The sequence below is a fragment of the Caretta caretta genome, chromosome 18, assembly GCF_965140235.1.
Source record: "Caretta caretta isolate rCarCar2 chromosome 18, rCarCar1.hap1, whole genome shotgun sequence".
NCBI lineage: Eukaryota > Metazoa > Chordata > Testudines > Cheloniidae > Caretta > Caretta caretta.
In genome coordinates, this window is record NC_134223.1 from 13,087,651 (window position 1) to 13,105,059 (window position 17,409).

Below are 17,409 nucleotides of genomic sequence, written 5' to 3' on the forward strand. Positions count from 1 at the left end.
GCTGCTCAAGGTGTGGACTTTTCACACTCCGAGTATCGTAGCTATGTCGATTTAAATTTGAGGAGGCCACAGTGGCCTTCAGTGCATGAGGGCTTGTCTACATGGTGCTTTAGCTCGAACCAGAGGGGTGTTCATTTTAGTGTGAACTAGCATTTTGTTCACTAACTGGCCTATGTGGATCCTGTTGGTGTGCACAAAAAGTTTCCCTAGTGCGAGTTAATGTAGTACTGTTTGAAATGGGACTACATTAATGCACACTAGGGAACTTGTAGTGCACAGCAGCAGGGCAGGGTCCATACAGGCCAATTACTCTGCACTGGCATATCACAGACTAAAAGTGACACTTCTCTAGTGGGGAATAAAGCACCATGTAGACAAGCCCTAACTTTCTTTTATTTCTGAAATAACGTTCATTGGCATGGGCAGGGGATGGTCTGTTTTTTTGCCAAATTGTTTTGGCCACTGTTGATTTATCCAGAGATGAAGCTTAGGCCAAAAATAAATTGTGAAGTGTGCAGTGGTTGAAATCGGGCCTGAACTTTTGCTGTCTTTTTTTTGTACACACCAAGTTTTCTAAATACTGTAATAAACTAGAAAATTAAAGGAAGTAATTATTGATGGTAGCTCTGAAGCCAATCTGCAAGTGGATGGATTCGTGCATCGGCCACTGTTACTCTATGGCATTATATGAGCTGGGATTGGATGAGATTCTAGGGGTACTGCTAACTGACCCAAGGTCTAAGTGCATGTAGAGATCACTGATTCTAGCACTAGAAGAGCAGGGCTGCTGTGAATATAGACATGGCTCATGCACCCAAGTTTGTATAAATAGGTTTATAGTTTTCATAATTTTTTAGGGAATTCATATAGTATTCGTAAAATTAAAAATTGTAGATGAAGTGGGTCTGATTAAAAAAAAAGATCTGGATTATGGGATTCTGTATTGATTGGGTCCCACTGATTTCTATGTACAATTCACTCAGTTAACAAATAAAAAGAAGTCCCTTCTAAGAGCAGCACCACAAATTTGCTGTGGGCTCTAATGTTCAAGTTAAGTTCTTTCCATCTTGCATGTCATCAGCAGTAGTAGGGTACTCATACTAGAGGTCAGAAAATGCCTTCAGGTATACTGTACAATTAACCTCAATTAGGTTTGCGCAGTGAGGATATAAATCTGAAGACATTGAGGAAAGGAAAAGTCACTCCATCCATCCTTGTGATAGTTCACTTTTCAAGTGAGTATGGGTTGTGGGATTGTACTCTCTGCTTTTGAAGTGTAAGAGTCTGAAAAATCAGAATATGGTAGCAAGGAAGGAGTTGGGTCCAACTGGAGTTAGATGCTTTAAATGAATTAAATTAAAATTGTACATGGACTGATATGGAGAAGGCACTGGTATTTGTCAATAGTCTGTTTCCTGCTATTCATCCTTTCATTTTTTGCACATTTCCCAGTTGACTGCCAGTGAAGAGGAATTCTTGCGGACGTATGCAGGTGTAGTGAATAGCCAACTTAGCCAGCTTCCTCAGCACTCTATTGATCAGGGTGAGTACCAGCAAAGGGGAAGATTTACCAGTGCTTTCAATCTGTACAGCAGTTTTTCCTGTTTGAAAAGGGCTTTCACACAGCAACACTGGAAAGAAAAAAATGTCTTTAAAAAGAGAAAAATGACTAAGTCCCCCCTCACACCCCCACCCCCCAATTGGCAAAACTACTTTATAGAGGGGAGGTATAGTACCTGAAACTAGTTTTAACTCATTTCCAGCTAATGCTGTTCCTGAGGCATTTTGGTCTGATGCATATTTTTGGATGTTGTACATGTTGAACAAAAAGGAAACCTTAATTCAGATACAATGATCGACCATCAGAAAGAGCATGCATCTGTCTCTCCATGTCTCTCTGTCAATGGCTAGATAAGTGATCTGACTTTGTCTCAAATAAGGGAGACGTCACTTGAATTGATAAGAACTGCAGAAGGGTTTGCAGCCCACAGAAAACTGGCCATTGTCATAATTTGGTGCATCTTCATTCTCTGAAGAGGCAAAAGCTGAATGATCTTTGCTGTCATGGAAAGAACTGTCACATTTTGCTTGTCGTTCATGACACTGCATATTCTGGTGAATTCATTTGCCCTGTGCCTGCCAGGCTTCTAATGTCGACTTAATCTTCGAGCATAATCTCGGTAAGCATTGAGTTAGGTACCTGTATTTGGGTAATTACATTCCACCTACATAAATCCTTCCTGTAGTCTGAGAGATACACAGTTCATTTTTTGACGTAAACTGTGGAGGAATGTTGCCGTGCACTGTTAAACAGATGGCTGCATCTCAGTGATGAGTGAAGTGAATCCTGGATGTATTTGGGATCTTTTAGGATGAGCAGTTTTATAATAAATAGTATTGTTCTTTGCAGTGTTGTAATAGCCTTGTTGGTCCCAGGATATGAGAGAGAGACAAGGTGAGACCTGTCAGAGAGCTCTGTAGATCTCTCAAGCTTGTCTCTTTAGCCCACAGAAGTTGGCTCAATAAAAGATATTACCTCACCCACCTTGTCTCTGTCAATATTATTCATGACTACTTAGAACACTGAAAGCCAAATTCTCCCAATTGACTGTAGGCCATGACCGCCCAATACTTTCTATTCATTCATATAACTGTATTTGTTTTTCTTCTTTTGGGGCTGTAGTTGAATTTCAGGCATGTGTGGGGCACCCAACATCTCTGAACCTGCATTTACCATACATGCTGTGGCTCATCTGCCTGCGCTAGCTGTGGTCTGAATTTTGTCACTATCTCTCTAGCTGGGAATGATCTGTGGACTATGTTATATGTGTTAAAGTGCACAAACTGCAGTCCTCCTTTCTGGAAAGATAGAAAGGAGATATCTTACCAGAACGTGAGCTCAACGCTTCTTTGTTCATCCCCATTCCTAAGGAAGTGCTAGCACATCGTGAGTTGCCTTCTCTCACTGACCATTTTACCTTTCTCAAAGTCGTGTGCAAGGCTTCTCTGGTTGTAATAATCTTGCGGAAAGATTTTCCCTTTAAATTGACAGTGTCAAGTAGTGTATGCCCAGAATGGTAGTGCTTCTCTTCTCCAGCCTACTCCAGAAAAAAGGGGTGAAAGATGTTCACAGAACAATAATGAATGGAAATACTTCATGACTTTTTAATTAAAAACTTCTTTAGTGGGGAATTTAAATATTTTCCTCTAGTGATGCAAACTCAAACACAGCAGCATGGCACTTGTGCAAGAATATCAGCAGGAAAGTGATTAAACAAAGTCAAACAATAAAGTGTGTAAAAAGTAAATGCGTCTATAATTTTCAGTTTTGGGTAAGCTAAGGTGTGACTAGAAGAATAGGTAAATTGTTTGGAATGTGGACCCTCTTTTAGTTGTGTTTATCTAATAACTAACACAGAGGTCTTAGATTACAGCGGTACATATAAATATAAAAACAGGTATAGGAAATGCTTTAGAAGGGGTACTAGGAAGATGAATAATTTAATGTTGAGGTTTATTCTTAAATATAACAGTGCTTTTATGTAATTTTGTAGTTAGAGGAACGTGGGATTCCATAGTTTTCTCTGTTCTCCAAACTGTTTGGCTGTTGTACAGCTGAAAATAAAATGGGAAAAGTAGAAATAGATTTCTAACCCACACAATGAATTCCTGGCACTTGTGATGTTTTAATTAATGTAGCTGCAAGCAGCTGTTTGATCACACTGAAGTGAGGGCTCACACAGAATAAACTGGAGTCATTTAGCATCCACTCTGTCCTTCTCATTTACCTGAATATGTGAGCAGAGTGAAATGTTTGTCAATACAGGAGTCCATTATAAGACTGTTCAGGTAACTCAGAGCCAGCAGAGTTAGGTTGAATGCTGAGCAGTATGAGAAATCTCCTTATATGATTGGATTCCATATTGTATTTCTGTAATTCTGTGAGGCAAAACCGTCTTAAATTTAAGAGCTAGGATAGCCTATTGCACAGTATCTCTTATGCAATAGAGAAATCTGGCGATTAGTTTTGAGGGCCCAGGCAGGTAAAATGGTCCCCATGCTTCATGTCAGAGCCGTTTTAATGTATATTGCACATTATGGTTCAATAAGTTTCTAGATTACATTACACTATTTCCCTGTTTCCATAAAGAACTGTGAAACATGATGATGATGATGGAGAGGGACACATTGCAGTAAAACTTCCATATTTATTTTGATATATGCTAAACTATTTCTTGTGGTGTTTTCATTTGGTGATGCACTGTCTGTAATCCTATTTGGATGGTAAGGTTGCCTTATTTTTTTTGTTTACTCACTGAGTATGGGACTGGCTCTTGGTCTTTTGAATCTTTATCAGTTTTGGCGGGAGGGAAATTGTTTGGCACTGGTGTAGTTGTCTAATTCCAGTCCATAAATCTGTTCTGTACCTCACTGCCTCATTCTCCAGCACTTGTTTTGAAGGGTTCTGCACTGGCTCAACTAAATTCATATTATGAAATCTGGGTTTGATGGGGAAGTTGTTGATGAGCCCTGTTACCAGAAAGCCCATATTTTAATATAGAATCAGACATTTAGTATAGTTAAATCATTTAGAGAACAATTCCAAACACAACCTTCATAAACTTGGTCTTCAGTTTTAAATCTGGATGTTCATTCTTTAACCCTCCCCCCCAAAAAAGACCATCAGTTACTTCATGGCCTTCCTCTAAGAATAACATATACTCAATGCAGGTAATAAGCTTTCGTGAGCTTCAGCTTATGCTCAAATAAATTGGTTAGTCTCTAAGGTGCCACAAGTCCTCCTTTTCTTTTTGCGGATACAGACTAACATGGCTGCTACTCTGAAACAATGCAGGTATTGTAACTCTAGCAACTTCATACGTCTTTCAATGCATTAAACCTCTGTCGGAACAGATAACTACTGACTTCTTTGCAGCTAATCTCCTTTATACTTCCTGCTCAGTCCAAGGAATCTCTGGCCATATCCCTTCTCTCGTGGAAGTAAATTCCTCCCCAGTGGTACTCACTGTGATCAAATGAGAGCCAGTTCTATCTTTGAAGACCAAATCCGCCTGACCAGTTTTCCCCTTTAACTTTTGGAAACATGACCACAGCCAGAGAAATCCACCTTTTGAGAGGAGAAAACAAAATAAAGGGAGAGATAATGGCTCGCTAGCCAGAGAGTCAGGTGGCAAATTTGAACATGATGAGGTTAAGTAAAAGTGAGTAGTACAGAGAATAGGAGTTAAGTAAATCACGAGTCCTAACCAACTCTCATTTGCTTTGAGGAACGAAGAGGGAGCTCTAATTTGTCATATTGGCATGAGTGTTGTAAAATTTATTGGTCTAGACTTTGACTATCCCAGGATTAATTTCTACAGATAAACTATTGCACTTAAGTATGTTACCACAATATGCCCTTTGTTTCTTCTGTGGTATCATTTTAAGCATACATGTCAGTTGTGATGGATTTGCCAGAAGTCACATCAGACATCTTTATCTCATGTCATGTTTAATGTTGCTGGAAAAAGGAAGAGTTCACTATGGCTTCAAAAATAAATTGATACAAATCCCAAAGACTCTCATGTAGGGGTGGGCAAACTTCTTGGCCCAAGGGCCACATTGGGGTTGCAAAATTGTATGGAGGGCCGGGTAGGGAAGGCTGTGCTCCCCTCAGAATCCCCAATCCATCCAACCCCCCCTGACCCCCCCGCCCCCCGGGATCCCACCCCTTATCCAACCCCACCTGCTCCCTGTCCCCTGACTGCCTCGACCCCTATCCACAACCCCGACCCCTGAAAGGACCCCTGGGACTCCCACGTCTTTCCAACTCCCCGTCCCCTGACCACCCCCCCAGAATCATCGCCCCATCCAACCGCCCCCTGACAGGCCCCCCAGGACTCCCACACCTATCCAACTGCCCCGTGCTCCCTATCCCCTGACTGCCCCCCAGGATCCCCTGGCCCCATTACCATGCCCCTCAGAGCAGTATGTCTGGTAGCCATGCCCCCCAGCCGGAGCCAGACATGTTGCCGCGCTGCCCTGCAGGAGCATACAGCCCCGCTGCCCAGAGTGCCGCCCATGTGGCGGCCTGGCTGTGGGGGAGGGGGGACAGCAGGGATGGGGCCGGACTAGCCTTGCTGGTGGGGAGCTCAAGGGCCGGCCAGGACAGTCCCACGGGCCGGATTTGGCCTGTGGGCCATAGTTTGCCCACCTCTGCTCTAATGGCTTACTTAAAATCTAATATCTTAAGGGAGGCTCCCTCTCCACTAGATGGCAGTATCTCTTGCTGAAAACTTCTATTCTAGACACACAGTGAGGTACTTAAATTGTAATTTATTCTTGAAAACTTCTTAAAGGAATTTCTTTCTTCTGTTCTCTTCCTCCTCTTTTCTTTTATGGGATCTTCCTTGTCATAGGTTTATTCAGCCTTTGCAAAGCACAAGCAAAAAGTTTTTATTTCGGAAAAGGTATGTACGTTTTTGGGCCCACCTACAAAGATTTGGCAGCCAAGGGGAAATCCTGATCTTTTCTTCCAGCAATGGGACAGAAGAAAGGTAACTCTCAACCTGAATTGTCCTATACCATCTGTACTATCTCATTCTCCCAGCAGACAGACCAGAAGGGATTGGAATTCATGGCCCAACTTCTCCCCAGCATATGGAGCAATGTGTTAAAGCCAACAGGAATCTTAGCATTCTCGATGATGCAATAGAACCAGAGAGACTTTTAGTGTTATACAAAGCTATTTGCATCTCTAATCTAAGCATGCTGTAGAATAATTATGTACCATACTTGGAATTTGTGAGAGCTGAACTTGCCAACAGAGGTTTGAGACAAACTCCTGTTTTTTCCTCCCTTTTGCCTATTTCCCTTGGAGATACCACTCTTCAAATGGTGTACAGACATTAACTAAATCACTTCACGCTTGTGAAGCAGGGAAAATAGTATCCCCATTTTAGCTGTCATGCAGTGGAGGCAGAGAGGTAAGTAATTCTCCCGAGGTCAACAGAGGATATTAAGATTAGAAGTTCTTAGGTCCTGAATGATACTTTTTTTAAAAAAAAAGACAAGTTAATATCTATCCTAATATCTAATTTGTGTACAGTATAAACCAGTAATAAAAATGGAATAAACTGTTCAACTGTACTTGTATACTGCCTTACTTGTATACTGCCTTTCATGTGACGATCTTAAAACACTTTTTGTCCTCTCAAATCAAGAAGAGCTAAGAGGACTGTGGTCAACCATTGTTGTAACAAGCATGGTTCTGGTGTGATGTGGTCAAGCCTTGCTTAATTGGAAAGGGCATTGATGCATATATCATATGTACTTTGCTGCCAGTACTGCATGCAGAAACAATACAGCTACATAATGAACTGCATTCTGTTCCGTCACTTCATACTCCACAAATTGCCAACTGAAGTCTCTTTCCTTCCAGGATCTTAGTGGTGGTGATATCAAGCAGAAAGAAAAGATCATGATACATATTATGCTGGCAGTTAAAACCTTCTTGCTTGAGCTTGTAAACTAAGCACACTTATCATTAGACATTCAGGGAGAATAAATATGGGATCCTTTGGCTTAATTTTGTTCATTCTTAGACTTGTAACTATGTTGACAATAAAAGATTTTGATCAACTTCCCACACCGTTCTAATGCCAATGAAAGTGGAGGCACCCAACGACAATCCTGGAGCCTTAAATTTTCCCCTGTCAAGTGAGTATCTTTTACAGCAAACAGAGATTATGCAATGGAATTTACTCTGCAGAGCAAGAAAATCTCTCTTCAACAAATGTAATGCAGTGAGAGAGAGAACTTCATGGCCAAACCCTTTATGAAAGGGGTCCAGCCTCTACTTGAGGATGGCTGCTCACTTCAGGATGCAAGACTGTCAAGCATGCCCAAGAGGAGATCTCTCCCCATCCAAGGAAGACAGAAGAACCTTGTGAAGGATCTATGCTAAGAAGATTGGGAAGAACTGGCTTCAGATGATAACTTGTAAATTAGATTACTTCAGAAAACTCAGAAGGATGCTGAAGGAGTGGAAAGTCCAAGTGATCTTCTTAGAAGTCCTCCTTGTCCCACAAGTGAAGACAGAAGATTCTGGAAGTGAACCTTTGTGTAAATGGTGTGAAGGTAGAGGGTGTCAGTTTTATGGAATGTTAGTTGTCCTATGGGAGGAGAGGGCTGTATAGCTTGAATGTCCTTCATCTCAGTAGAAGGGGAACCAGTTTGCTAGGGCAACAGGCTGGCTAGATTAATCAGGAAGGCATTAAAACAAAAGGGATGGATGAGAAGGGGAACAAATGAGCACTCATTTAGCACAAAATCAAGATGTCAAGAACAAAATTAGGGCACCAAGGGACATGAAAAGGGGGGAGGGAGCTCAGTGGTTTGAGCATTGACCTGCTAAACCCAGGGTTGTGAGTTCAATCCTTGAGGGGGCCATTTAGGGATCTGGGACAAAAATTGGGGATTGTTCCTGCTTTGAGCCGGGGGTTTGGACTAGATGACCTCCTGAGGTCCCTTCTAACCCTGATATTCCATGAAAAGAAGAAATTTTTTAATTGTCTATAAACCAATGCCAGGAGCTTAGGTAATAAACAAGAGGCATTGGGATTTCTCATTGAGCATAAATTTGATTTAATTGATATTACTGTAACCTGGTAGGAAGATATGCATGATGGAAATGTTTAAGTCACTGGTTCTGAACTCTTTAGGCAGAATCCAGTGGGCAAAGGGGGAATGGGAGAGGCACTCTGTCAAAAGTGTCTACCTATTTTTGAATCACTGACAAGCAAATGATCTTAAATGCTTATGGATCAGTGTGTTCTAATACATAAAGCACGAGAAGTTGCGAACTTTTAACAGTGAGGGTAATTAATCATTGGAACAATTTACCAAAAGTTGTGATGGATTATCACAATGGTCCCTTTTGGTCTTAAAATGTACGGATCTTGACACAGCAGTGAGTTGGGAGTCTGTATCAGTTGTGAAATAACTGTTCTTATACAATTTTGGAGATTCTTTATTCCAGTTAATTGTAAACTAAGGTTTGTAGATGGCAGAGGTACTTAATTAGGGCTTCCTGTAGCTGCACTAGGTAAAGACCGCAGAGGAGATGTCCACAATCTTGTAAGTAGGTCATACAGCCTCAGTCATGTTGCAGTTTGTGATTAGGGTATGTCTACACTACGAAATTAGGTCGAATTTATAGAAGTCGGTTTTTTAGAAATCGGTTTTATAAATTCGAGTGTGTGTGTCCCCACAGAAAATGCTCTAAGTGCATTAACTCGGCGGAGCGCTTCCACAGTACCGAGGCAAGCGTCGACTTCCGGAGTGTTGCACTGTGGGTAGCTATCCCACAGTTCCCGCAGTCTCTGCTGCCCATTGGAATTCTGGGTTGAGATCCCAATGCCTGATGGGGCTAAAACATTGTCGCGGGTGGTTCTGGGTACATATCGTCAGCCTCCCGTTCCCTCCCTCCCCCCGTGAAAGCAAGGGCAGACAATCATTTCGCGCCTTTTTTCCTGAGTTACCTGTGCAGACGCCATACCACGGCAAGCATGGAGCCCGCTCAGGTAACCGTCACCCTATGTCTCCTGGGTGCTGGCAGACGCGGTACGGCATTGCTACACAGTAGCAGCAACCCCTTGCCTTGTGGCAGCAGACGGTACAGTACGACTGGTAGCCGTCATCGTCATGTCTGAGGTGCTCCTGGTCGCCTCTGTGAGGTCAATCAGGAGCGCCTGGGCAGACATGGGCACAGGGACTAAATTTGGAGTGACTTGAGCAGGTCATTCTCTTTAGTCCTGCAGTCAGTCCTATTGAACCGTCTTATGGTGAGCGGGCAGGCGATACGGACTGCTAGCAGTCGTACTGTACCATCTTCTGCCGAGCAGCCATGAGATGTGGATGGCATGCAGTCCTTCTGCACCGTCTGCTGCCAGCCAAAGATGTAAAAGATAGATGGAGTGTGTCAAAACAACAAATAGACCAGATTTGTTTTGTACTCATTTGCAAACCCCCCCCCCCCGCCCCCTGTCTAGGGGACTCATTCCTCTAGGTCACACTGCAGTCACTCACAGAGAAGGTGCAGCGAGGTAAATCTAGCCATGTATCAATCAGAGGCCAGGCTAACCTACTTGTTCCAATAACAACGATAACTTAGGTGCACCATTTCTTATTGGAACCCTCCGTGCAGTCCTGCCTGAAATACTCCTTGATGTACAGGCACCCCCTTTGTTGATTTTAGCTCCCTGAAGCCAACCCTGTAAGCCGTGTCGTCAGTCGCCCCTCCCTCCGTCAGAGCAACGGCAGACAATCGTTCCGCGCCTTTTTTCTGTGCGGACGCCATACCAAGGCAAGCATGGAGGCCGCTCAGCTCACTTTGGCAATTAGGAGCACATTAACCACCACACGCATTATCCAGCAGTATATACAGCACCAGAACATGGCAACGCGATACCGGGCGAGGAGGCGACGTCAGCGCGGTCCCGTGAGTGATCAGGACATGGACACAGATTTCTCTGAAAGCATGGGCCCTGACAATGCATGCATCATGGTGCTAATGGGGCAGGTTCATGCTGTGGAACGCCGATTCTGGGCTCGGGAAACAAGCACAGACTGGTGGGACCGCATAGTGTTGCAGGTCTGGGACGATTCCCAGTGGCTGCGAAACTTTCGCATGCGTAGGGGCACTTTCATGGAACTTTGTGACTTGCTTTCCCCTGCCCTGAAGCGCATGAATACCAAGATGAGAGCAGCCCTCACAGTTGAGAAGCGAGTGGCGATAGCCCTGTGGAAGCTTGCAACGCCAGACAGCTACCGGTCAGTTGGGAATCAATTTGGAGTGGGCAAATCTACTGTGGGGGCTGCTGTGATGCAAGTAGCCCACGCAATCAAAGATCTGCTGATATCAAGGGTAGTGACCCTGGGAAATGTGCAGGTCATAGTGGATGGCTTTGCTGCAATGGGATTCCCTAACTGTGGTGGGGCCATAGACGGAACCCATATCCCTATCTTGGCACCGGAGCACCAAGCCGCCGAGTACATAAACCGCAAGGGGTACTTTTCGATAGTGCTGCAAGCTCTGGTGGATCACAAGGGACGTTTCACCAACATCAACGTGGGATGGCCGGGAAAGGTGCATGATGCTCGCATCTTCAGGAACTCTGGTCTGTTTCAAAAGCTGCAGGAAGGGACTTTATTCCCAGACCAGAAAATAACTGTTGGGGATGTTGAAATGCCTATATGTATCCTTGGGGACCCAGCCTACCCCTTAATGCCATGGCTCATGAAGCCGTACACAGGCAGCCTGGACAGTAGTCAGGAGCTGTTCAACTACAGGCTGAGCAAGTGCAGAATGGTGGTAGAATGTGCATTTGGACGTTTAAAGGCGCGCTGGCGCAGTTTACTGACTCGCTTAGACCTCAGCGAAACCAATATTCCCACTGTTATTACTGCTTGCTGTGTGCTCCACAATATCTGTGAGAGTAAGGGGGAAACGTTTATGGCGGGGTGGGAGGTTGAGGCAAATCGCCTAGCTGCTGGTTACGCGCAGCCAGACACCAGGGCGGTTAGAAGAGCACAGGAGGGCGCGGTACGCATCAGAGAAGCTTTGAAAACCAGTTTCATGACTGGCCAGGCTACGGTGTGAAAGTTCTGTTTGTTTCTCCTTGATGAAACCCCCCGCCCCTTGGTTCACTCTACTTCCCTGTAAGCTAACCACCCTCCCCTCCTCCCTTCAATCACCGCTTGCAGAGGCAATAAAGTCATTGTTGCTTCACATTCATGCATTCTTTATTCATTCATCACACAAACAGGGGGATGACTACCAAGGTAGCCCAGGAGGGGTGGTGGAGGAGGGAAGGAAAATGCCACACAGCACTTTAAGCACAGCACTTTAAAAGTTTACAACTTTAAAATTTATTGAATGACAGCCTTCTTTTTTTTGGGCAATCCTCTGTGGTGGAGTGGCTGGTTGGCCGGAGGCCCCCCCACCGTGTTCTTGGGCGTCTGGGTGTGGAGGCTATGGAACTTGGGGAGGAGGGCGGTTGGTTACAGAGGGGCAGCAGTGGCAGTCTGTGCTCCAGCTGCCTTTGCTGCAGCTCAACCATACACTGGAGCATACTGGTTTGGTCCTGCAGCAGCCTCAGCATTGAATCCTGCCTCCTCTCATCACGCTGCCGCCACATTTGAGCTTCAGCCCTGTCTTCAGCCCGCCACTTACTCTCTTCAGCCCTCCACCTCTCCTCCCGGTCATTTTGTGCTTTCCTGCACTCTGACATTATTTGCCTCCACGCATTCGTCTGTGCTCTGTCAGTGTGGGAGGACAGCATGAGCTCGGAGAACATTTCATCGCGAGTGCGTTTTTTTTTCTTTCTAAGCTTCACTAGCCTCTGGGAAGGAGAAGATCCTGTGATCATTGAAACACATGCAGCTGGTGGAGAAAAAAAAAGGGACAGCGGTATTTAAAAAGACACATTTTATAAAACAGTCGCTACACTCTTTCAGGGTAAACCTTGCTGTTAACATTACATACATAGCACATGTGCTTTCGTTACAAGGTCGCATTTTGCCTCCTCCCACCGCGTGACTACCCCCTCAACCTTCTCCCCTCCCTGTGGCTAACAGCGGGGAACATTTCTGTTTAGCCACAGGCAAACAGCCCAGCAGGAATGGGCTCCTCTGAGTGTCCCCTGAAGAAAAGCACTCTGTTTCAACCAGGTGACCATGAATTATATCTCACTCTCCTGAGGATAACACAGAGAGATAAAGAACGGATTTTGGTTGAATGCCAGCAAACATACACCGCAATGCTTTGTTCTACAGTGATTCCCGAGTACATGTTACTGGCCTGGAGTGGTAAAGTGTCCTACCATGAAGGACGAAATAAGGCTGCCCTCCCCAGAAACCTTTTGCAAAGGCTTTAGGACTACATCTAGGAGAACCGCAAATGCCAGGGCAAAGTAATCCTTTCACATGCTTGCTTTTAAACCATGTATAGCATTTTAAAAGGTACACTCACCAGAGGTCCCTTCTCCGCCTGCTGGGTCCAGGAGGCAGCCTTGGGTGGGTTTGGGGGGTACTGGCTCCAGGTCCAGGGTGAGAAACAGTTCCTGGCTGTCGGGAAAACCGGTTTCTCCACTTGCTTGCTGTGAGCTATCTACAACCTCCTCCTCCTCATCATCTTCTTTGTCCCCAAAACCTACTTCCGTATTGCCTCCATCTCCATTGAAGGAGTCAAACAACACGGCTGGGGTAGTGGTGGCTGAACCCCCTAAAATGGCATGCAGCTCATCATAGAAGCGGCATGTTTGGGGCTCTGACCCAGAGCGGCTGTTCGCCTCTCTGGTTTTCTGGTAGGCTTGCCTCAGCTCCTTCAGTTTCACGCGGCATTGCTTCGGGTCCCTGTTATGGCCTCTGTCCTTCATGCCCTGGGAGATTTTCAGAAAGGTTTTGGCATTTCGAAAACTGGAACGGAGTTCTGATAGCACGGATTCCTCTCCCCAAACAGTGATCAGATCCCGTACCTCCCGTTCGGTCCATGCTGGAGCTCTTTTGCGATTCTGGGACTCCATCATGGTCACCTGTGCTGATGAGCTCTGCATGGTCACCTGCAGCTTGCCACGCTGGCCAAACAGGAAATGAGATTCAAAAGTTCGCGGTTCTTTTCCTGTCTACCTGGCCAGTGCATCTGAGTTGAGAGCGCTGTCCAGAGCGGTCAGAATGGAGCACTCTGGGATAGCTCCCGGAGGCCAATACCATCGAATTGTGTCCACAGTACCCCAAATTCGAGCCGGCAACGTCGATTTAAGCGCTAATCCACTTGTCAGGGGTGGAGTAAGGAAATCGATTTTAAGAGCCCTTTAAGTCGAAATAAAGGGCTTCATTGTGTGGACGGGTGCAGGTTTAAATCGATTTAACGCTGCTAAATTCGACCTAAAGTCCTAGTGTAGACCAGGGCCTAGTCTGTGTTTGAAGCAGTCTGTACCCATGAAATGCTCTCCTAGGACAGCTAGCTGGGTTGCCATACGTTCACCTGAGACAAGACCACTGAGGTCTTCCTTTTGTTGTGTTCCTTGGTAGCTTTCGTAATAAGTACCTGTCAGCCCATTTGAGCAAGACTATTTTTGTATCTGCTGGAAATCACTCTGCAACAGGGGTTCTCAAACTGGGGGTCTGGACCCATCAGGGGGTCGTGAGGTTATTATATGGGGGGTCGTGAGCTGTCAGCCTTCACCCCGAGCCCCGCCTTTCCTCCAGTATTTATAATGGTGTTAAATTAAAAACACTTGTTTATATATTATAAGCGGGGGGTGTCGCACTCAGAGGCTTGCTATGTGAAAGGGGTCACCAGTATAATCGTTGGAGAACCACTGCTCTACAACCAGGGTATCTAGTCTTGTACAATGTCTACTTGCAGCAACAAGATGGTACTTCAGAGGGAGGGAGTTTATCGTAAGCCCTGCTGAATACAAAACTGTTCCAGTCATAAACCTTCAATGAGCCACTATTAATAAAACCTGAAGTTTAAATTACAACCTTGATAGTCGGCAAAAGGCTTTAGGGGATTACAAGATCTGTCAGAAATACACTAATAATCTCTAACTGTAATCAAGAAACACCTTAAAATTCCCATAATATATGTATTTAAAAGATAGCCCCGAAGGAATAGACTCAGAATTTTTTCTGCAGTTTGCTCTTATATTCCAAGGGGAAAAAACAGATCAAAATCTGGTGCTCTTACATCGCTCACTCTGCTTTCCAAAAACTATCAATTTACAAAACTTACAAACTCCTGTTCTAGGCTTAGTCATGTACCTCATTTTACATTTGTGATTGCTGCTCCCCTGAGAGGCATCTCATAGTGTGTGCTATAAGGGTGAATTTTGCTTTCTTGACAGGCAATTGTACAAGCTTCAAGTTTAGTTTGATTCTGTGTTGTATTTCTCTGTGCAAATCAGACAATGAACTTGTTCCAGTGATCTGTGATATACCACCCTTGTTGCTCTAGCAAATGTCAAACCAAATACCATGCAACTGACAATACTGACTTGATTGTTCATAATTTTACTGTAATAAATGCTGTGAACAAATAAAACGTGTCTGAGTATAGCAAACAGTTTTATGAAGGTAGCTGTGGGTGTGATTGAATTCTAGCAATCAGATTTGAGTTCCTCATTTCAGTCCCTGTGCTGGAGTGAGAGTCGTCTAGGGCTGGCTCACCACTCTGTGCACTTTGACAAGCATCCCCACATGGCCAAAATTGGGAGATAATTTATCAGAACCGGGTGATTAACTAGTTAACAAGGGAATTTGGCTTGTCAGCTGGGGAGGGTTAAAAGGGAGACAAGATGCGAGAGGGGGAGGCTGGAAGGAAGGGCAAAGAAGCCCAGGATTGCAGATGTGAGACCTCTCTCCCCACCCTCTCATCTTGTGCCTCGGGGGTGCATTGAAGCTTGGTGATGGGACATGAAGTTGCATAAGACGTAAATAAAGGACACTGCGGTGAACTGACATAAGTGTGGGGAACACTTGCAAAGAGAATGTAGGGTGAGGGAGCAAACCCTGAGACAGTCCCCTACAAGACAAGGGTCATAGAGGAGGCTACTTCCTGCAAACTCCTCATCAAAATCTTGACTATAATTGCAGCACATCTCTCCAGGTGCCGTTTCCTTAGCACGGACCAGTGGCTATTACTGGTCAGAGTACAGGACTGAGAGTCCACACACATCTGGGTTCTAGCCTCAGCTCTACCACGGACTGCTCTGACCCTTGGGCAGGTTCCTTAAAATCATTCTGCCTATCTGTAAAATATGATACTTCTTCCTTATTTCACAGATGTGTTGGGAGGTATAACTAATGTTTGTGAAGTATTTTTGAAAGGTGCTAGAGAGAGGTGAAGTACTAGTGGAAGGGATTGAACTACGGGATGAGATGCCTCTTATCAGGAAAACAAGAACGACCGTATGAAAGCGCCAGACTTCTCTACTCCCTGACTTGGTGAAAGAGACTAAACTTTTTTGAGCTTCATGTCTCCCCCTCCCCACCCCTCACCATTTACATTAATGAGAAAAAAAGACTGCAGTATTCTACAGTTACGATACTAAATGCAGTCGTAACCGTGTTATAACCATATAATGTTGAGGCCATTAGTGTAGTGTTTTTATAAGTGTAAATTATTCCTCTTTCACCACTCCAAAACATTTTGTTACTAAGACTCAAGGTTTTTCTTCATGGGCTCAGAAGTCCTGAAAGATCTAAGGAACTAAGCAATTTCCATCCATAAATACATGCTTGGGGGGGGGATGGTCTCACTCTTTTTCTCAGTTATCTATTTTGATCTGTTCCACACTAGTCCCGCTCCCCTCACTGCAGCAAATACTAAAGTGATTCAGACTGTAAGCTTCTTGTGTTTGAATTTGTGAATTGATGGCTTTCCGCCAAATCTCCATCACTCTTCAGATGTATCTTGCACTGAAGTATTCAGCTAAACATAGCCTTGTAAAAAATACAGTATTTTTGTTTTTAAATTGTGCTTGGCTACATAACTCACTGCTATGTGGTTGAACTGGAAAACAGAAGCTATATAGCTAGAAAGTACAGTACCTGGGTTTCACTTTTAAGGCCTTGGGGACTACAGCACTGTTCCTACAGCAAGAGGAATGTCATGCTGTTTTTTAAAGAAAGCAGGTCCCTTGGGGAGGACAGAGCTGAGCTGCAAACACACTGGCTGGGTTAGAGACTCTAGCTGTGTGTTAGAGTGTTAAAAATAAGCCCACAGTGTAAATTGAGGAGAAGAGATTATTGCTGTGAGATTTGGGGTAGTTATTGAGGAGGGATGGAGTTATTGGCTAGAGCATCTCTTCAACTTTTCTCTTTGAGAGAGTACTTTTCTCTTTCTATACACACATTGCTTGTCTGAGTCTAGTACTTCTATAAAGTTGCATATTACATTTTTAGGGTGCCAAACCTGAGATTTAGGGAAAGGGCTAAACGTTGAAAGGTGTTTGAGAGTAGGTGGCAGAGACAGGAGAAGAGGATGTGTAAAGGGTTTGAGCAAAAGAGAAATACTTCTTTTTCCAGTTCTGCATCCTTCAAGTAAGCTGCTTGAGATGTTTAACCCTTTAATCCCTAAAAGCTACTTAGGTGGCTTAGTTTGCTTGTGGTTGCAAAGCATTCAGGGGAAAGGGGATAGATTTGTTACTGAAAAGATACTTGAAATAGCTCATTAGATGTTGTAAAGTGTTAAATACACTTTTGTATCACTTTTTAAAACACGAGCTTCATATTTCTGACTCAACTGAATGTCTGAACAGTGTTTAGCTTCTGTTATTTGCAGGGCTGAACCACATTACACAACACATGATAGTGTATGGTTGACTCATGCTGAAGAGGTCT

General features: G+C 44.3%; 2 protein-coding genes across 6 annotated transcripts in view; one reads left to right on the top strand and one right to left on the bottom strand.

Moving 5' to 3' along the window:
- LOC125624204 (beta-catenin-interacting protein 1) overlaps positions 1–17,409 on the top strand; it is a 162,157-nt gene that overhangs the window by 30,213 nt on the left and 114,535 nt on the right. For all 5 annotated transcript variants that reach the window (XM_048824590.2, XM_048824592.2, XM_048824591.2 and 2 more), the window contains exon 4: positions 1,453–1,543. In XM_048824590.2, coding sequence (XP_048680547.1) covers positions 1,453–1,543 — 91 coding nt within the window. The remainder of the gene's footprint in view (positions 1–1,452; positions 1,544–17,409) is intronic.
- LOC142069527 (uncharacterized) lies at positions 11,908–13,607 on the bottom strand. Its single transcript, XM_075120983.1, has 2 exons — positions 13,034–13,607; positions 11,908–12,445 (listed from the first exon to the last, which is right to left on the bottom strand). The coding sequence occupies exons 1-2, from the start codon at positions 13,587–13,589 to the stop codon at positions 11,925–11,927; spliced, it is 1,077 nt and encodes a 358-aa protein (XP_074977084.1). The 5' UTR covers positions 13,590–13,607; the 3' UTR covers positions 11,908–11,924.